This window comes from Gekko japonicus, unplaced genomic scaffold (assembly GCF_001447785.1).
Source record: "Gekko japonicus isolate JY-2015 unplaced genomic scaffold, Gekko_japonicus_V1.1 scaffold2043, whole genome shotgun sequence".
Classification (NCBI taxonomy): Eukaryota; Metazoa; Chordata; class Lepidosauria; order Squamata; family Gekkonidae; genus Gekko; species Gekko japonicus.
In genome coordinates, this window is record NW_015166480.1 from 255,040 (window position 1) to 260,914 (window position 5,875).

General features: G+C 42.8%; 1 protein-coding gene across 1 annotated transcript in view; it reads left to right on the plus strand.

Annotated features, from left to right (window-relative positions):
* Positions 1–5,875, plus strand: part of LRP1B (LDL receptor related protein 1B) — a gene marked incomplete at both ends in the record, with an annotated part of 332,345 nt that overhangs the window by 251,543 nt on the left and 74,927 nt on the right. Inside the window, 2 exons of the mRNA XM_015412125.1 lie at positions 1,935–2,123; positions 5,276–5,424. Coding sequence (XP_015267611.1) covers positions 1,935–2,123; positions 5,276–5,424 — 338 coding nt within the window. The remainder of the gene's footprint in view (positions 1–1,934; positions 2,124–5,275; positions 5,425–5,875) is intronic.

The following is a 5,875-nucleotide window of genomic DNA, read 5'->3' on the forward strand; positions in this document are numbered from 1 at the left end:
CCAGGAGGCTTTGTATAGCAACTATCACAAAAATAAATAGCAATACTAGTAGGGCTGCCAAGCCGCGACGGGGGATCCGCACGTCTTTACAGGATCCCTGCCACGGGGGACAGTGATACGCGTTGCACCGCCGTCGCCAGGATGTGATGCTACGCATCGCTCTAGCAACGGTGGTGCAATGTGTATCGCTGTCCCCCGCGACAGGGATCCTGTGAAGACGTGCGGATCCCCCGCTGTGGCTTGGCAGCCCTAAATACTAGCTTGATCTGTATTTCCATGCTTGTTGTAGGGTAGCTTCCGGTGATGTCGGGGTGTGTGGCATATGCAGATAAGGTATGCTAATGAGTTATGCTAATGAGCTCCTGCACCTCTTTTTCTACAAAATGACCCCTGTTACACCACACTGGCTTTCATGGGGTGGCTGCTGTTGAACAGCAGCAAGCAGCTGGTCCTCGGTGAGTCATACATATAGTGTGTTCATTTGTTGCCTGGTGATTGCTGCCAGGCCTGACCCTGATGAGTCCTCCCTCAAAAACCAAAACAGCCCTGAAAGGGGCCCTGTCCTTCCCCTTACCTTTTACTGACAGAAACAAAGGCTGGACGATTGGCAAAATGGTGTGGTTGCCTAGCAACGGCCTCTGAGGTTGTCCATTTCTTAAAGCTATGGGCGCTCTTTTTATCCTTAGGGTTTTACCCCCCCCCTTTGTGTTGTTTTTTGTTTTTGTTTTTTAGATTTGAGATTTTCCAGCAAACCTGGTGCTTTTCTCAGGTTTGTAGAATGATCTAGTCATTCAATGGCCCCAGCCTCTGGATTTAAGTATTCACAGATTTGGCCTCATTGAGGCTTAGATACATTGATATATTTGTTAATTGCAATGTCAACAACCCTTATAAATTTTAGCAGTCTCTAGAGTGTGCCAGATAAGACACTTGTCAAGATAGTTTGATTGGGAATGAACTACTGCAAAACTGTAGGTAAATATATATTGGTTGACCTGATTTGTATCTTTTCTACCCAGTTGTAGTTGATGTATTGGCCATGGTCAAGATTACCTTACTAGACTTTAACTGGAACATTGACAACAGTTATTCATACAAGAGTCCTCAATACTTTAGCATGGTCACTGTATTTTTTAAAGTACATACTATGTTCTTCAGGCAGTATCTTGTCATGTTCAAGCAACTGTTAGCTGGAGAACTTGTATTCAAACGTAGATCTATTTGCTATGTGAAACATCAGTCAAGTTCCTCATCAGTCTGCCTGACTAAGCATAATGTATTTTTCCCAGTGGAGTGTACAGAAGACCCATGAAGAAATAGTGTTTTCTTGTCTATCAACAACTTGTGAGTCTGAAAGGCATTTACTAAATAGAGAAGCTGCTCCTTCTGAGGCAGTAGATGTAATCTAAGTATGTTACTATTACAGATGTGTTTGATTTTTTTTAAAGGATTAAGATCTCAGTGCATGAACACCAAAGTGTGGTGATTCGTAACAAAACTAACCGTGCAATCCTAAACTGAGTTATACTCTTCTTAGTCCATGGACTTCAATTGATTTAGAAGTATATAACAACTTAGGATAGCTCGTTAATTTGCATTACAATCTAAAAGAACACCAAAATGTAATCCAAATATATTCTAGACAAACCTATAAAACCTAGGTGCATCCGAGTCATCTTCTGCAAGTGGACGTGGAAGACTTTGCACAAGCTATATTTGTAATTAACGGAGTATTCTGCTTGTAAAAAGGCTGGGACATTAAATAATATGTGTAATTCTTCCAATATGTGTATCACAGCCATTTGCTTCACTATGGTTAGATCTAAAAAAAACTAAATAGGCAAGGTTTATGTGTCTAATCAAAATCCTAGACATTTTTAACTAGTAATAAAGAGTCTTCATCCCTGACATATTGTCACGTTATTCTGTTGCAGTTCCTAATCAACACATCCTAGGGGTGATTGCTCTCACATTGTTTGAAGAGTATGTATACTGGACTGATGGAAAAACCAAGTCAGTCAACCGTGCCCATAAAACTTCTGGAGCAGATAAAGCATCACTGATTAACTCATGGCATGCCATCACTGATCTCCAAGTATATCATTCATATAGACAACCTGATGGTAAATATATTTTATGTGTATTCAGTCAAGCACATCAGTATCTCACATTTTGTTAGTGTTCTGGCGGTTTTGCTTACCAAGAAGTGTAAGTAGTTTTATTTTGCATTGCTTAGGAAGTAAAACACAGGTAAGAGTAAAGATTTCCAAGCTTCTTTACAGATAAAATCTTGTCACTGTGCTGAGACTTAACTCCCTTGACCTCCTTTGGATTCAGTATTCGACAGCTTCAGCTGGCTCCCTCATTCCAATGTTGACAGGATCCTGCATGCTGTTAAGCCAACCACATGTCTCTTGGACCTGGATCCCACATGGCTGGTAAAAGCTGGTGGTGAGAGAATACTGGGCCTCCTGGTGGACATTATCAATCTGTCAATGGAATCAGGGGTCTATCTAGCAAGGTTGAAAGAGGCTTCGGTGATACCACTCTAGAAAAAAAAACATGGATGACACATCGGCATTGGACCCATTCCAGTCCAACCTTTGCCCCAGCCACAGGACAGAGACGGTGCTGGTTGCCCTCTCAGACAATCTCTGCAGTCAGCTGGACCAAGGCAGGTCAGCACTGCTGTTGTTACTTGATTTCACAGCAGCATCTGACATGGTCGACCATGACCTTTTGACCCACTGCCTCTCAGACATGGGGATCCGTGGGGTAGCAATGAAGTGGCTTACCTCATTTCTCCTTGGTCAGGGACATAGGGTAGCAGTACAAGAAAGGGTGTCAACTAGGTGACCCTTAACATATGGGGTCCCTCAGGAGGCATTCCTCTCGCCAATGTTGTTCATTATCTATATGCGTCCCCTTGCCCCGCTGGTGAAGAGTTTCAGGCTGGGGTGTCATCAGAATGCTGGTGACACCCAGTTATATCTGTTAATGGGTGGCCACCCAGATACCACCCTGCAAAATCTGTTCAAGGGTCTAGAGGCCATAGTAGAATGGTTGGAAAAGGGTTAACTGAGATGGAATCCAGCTAAGATGGAGGTTCTGTGATGGGGGGGGAGGTCACGGCTGGGGCGTCAACTTCCCACACTTGACAGTGTGCCATTGATACTGTCAGGCATTTGAGCATGGTCTTGGATACCTCCTTATCTATGGAGGCCCAGATCATGAATGTTGCCAAGCTGGCCTTTTTCCAACTGTGGCAGCTGGCCCCTTTCCTGTCTCGCCCTGACCTAGCCACAGTAATCCATGCAATGGTCGCCTCCAGATTGAACTACTGTAACTCACTTTATACTGGCCTGCCCTTGAGACTGATCCAGAAACTCTAGCTGATCCAGAATGCAGCAGCAGGAGTCCTGATGGGAACATCATGGACAACACATATTCAACCTGTGCTGTGTCAGTTGCACTGGCTTCCAGTGGAATACCAAATCAGGTTTAAGGTTCTGGTATTGACCTTTAAGGCCTTGATCAGTCAGGGACCCACATATCTTTGGCACTGTCTCCTCTGGTATGTTCCCTAAAGAGCGTTACACTCTGTAGAGCGCAATCTACTGGTGATCCCTAGCCCCAAAAATGTCCCTCTGTCCTCGACCAAGGCCAGGGCTTTTTCAGCCCTAGCTCCTGCCTGCTGGAACTCTCTGCCAAATAACGTCTGTGCCCTGCAGGACCTGATGTTGTTCTACAGGGCCTGCAAGGCAGACATTCTGCCAGGCCTTTGATGAAAGTGACGAGTACCATATTGGCTGGCACTCCCTCCTCCTCCTCCTCCCCCCTTTTCAACTATTCTCCCACCCAATCTCACCTATGAGGTGGAGACAAAGTCTGGAATCTGATGTATCAATGTCCCCTGTGATTTGTTTTTAATTACTGTACTAATGTCACTTGTGAATTGTTTTAATTAGTTTATTTAAATTATTGGAATTGTTTTAATACAATATCTTTTATTGTTGCTGTTTATTGCTCAGAGACTGAGCGATATATAAAACACAATGATAAATAAATAAATTAAATTAATGATGAAACATGAAATTAATATATCTACAGACATTGTAAAATAATGTTGCATACAGAGCAAAACAAGGTCTCTTAAAAGTGAAATTATTCATCATACCTTGAAAGGAACATGCAGGTATCACATAACAGGTTAAACTAAGGTTTATTAAAATCAACATCTTAACTGTACATCTTATTTAAAGCTTCCCATCCTGTAATAAAGGCTGCCCTACAGAGTAGGCTCCCAGGTCAGAATGGTAATACTACTACTCTTGATCCATGCCTCATTCGGCTCATCAGTGCCATGTTTCCATGCTAGTCAGCATGAGTGGTCACAAGATGATGGCCACCAAGGAAGTTTCATCCTCGGGGCCCCTAGGTCTGGTCCAAAACCATTCCTTTACTGGCCAAAACCATTCCTTACTTTCGCTCCAAATGGCTTAGCTGTATAAGGCAAATAGCAGAGATCCAATTCCTGTCCTTGTATGCCCATGTGAAATGGGACTGGAAGTAAAACTGGCTCCCATCCTGGAGAAACCGGAACCAGATTTCTGCATGGCAAAGCGCAACACATTTTTTTTCTAATTAAGCAATACTTGGGCTCAAAATTTTAATGAAATATCTATACAAGACTAACATGCCCCCTAGACATTTGGTTTATTATTCTATGTTCCAAATTGTTTCTGGAGAACTCCAGTCATACCAGACCTGAGTCAATAGTACAGCCACTGCTTCTTTCACCACCTGAATTTCACTAGACCTATGTGAAGGTCTGACTTGGTGGCTAGGTCCACACCAACAACCTTCATTGGCTTTATGATCACCTCAATTCTTCTTCAGCTGTGTCGATCTTTGTAGTGAAGACTGAGGTGTGATAGGGAAGATGGAGGTGGTGGCAGCCTAGGTCTGGTATGACTTCATGGTAGACATGTAGATTCCTTGTGAACTTACAGAAGCCTCTAATAAATCCTCATTGGATATCCAGAGAATAAAAAGGAGGGCAAGTAGTTTTCATGTGTGTGCGTGTGCGTGCATACACACACGTAAAGACATTGTTGCATTGTCATTTATTCCCAAGAATTGTACTACAAAAAAGCCTTCTTAAGTGAATTGGTTACTTTAGTTTACCAGAGGTTTCTATAGCAGGAAAAATTACTCTATTGATTTCCCCATCTTTATTAGTAAGTATGAATTGTTTTCTCTTTTCCTTTTATAGTGCCTAAACATATGTGTAAAATAAATAATGGTGGCTGTAGTCACTTGTGCCTCCTTGCTCCGGGCAAAACACATATGTGTGCCTGTCCTGCCAACTTTTACCTTGCTTCAGACAATAAGACCTGCTTATCAAACTGTACAGCCAGTCAAGTAAGTTTATTTTTTAAAAAATAATGCCTTCAGAGATTTTCAAAGGGAACAAGCATGCTGTATTTTAATGTTAACTATTTTAATTAATGTTAATGTAATAGCCTTGATTCTTGCTTCCTTTCCCCGTTCTTGTTATCCGTTGTGGAAATGGTTCTTTGTTGAGCAGCCTTTTCTCTAGTGCTAGGTACTTTTTGGCTTACTGAGAGAGCCTAGTGGTGCATGAGCAGAAGCTGGGAGCTAGTATCCCAGGCTGAGTTGCAGGGTCCCAACGCAATCATTCCAGGGTACTCTTAGAGCCAGTGCACTGGCATCTCAGGCAGAGTCACCAGGTGCTAACAGTCATTTCAGGGGGCTTCATCATCATCTTTGCTGTGCGAACTCCTAAGCACCTCATCAGTGGTAGCATGTAAGATGGTGTCTTTGCTATGTTAAATGTTGGTATGAAAGGACC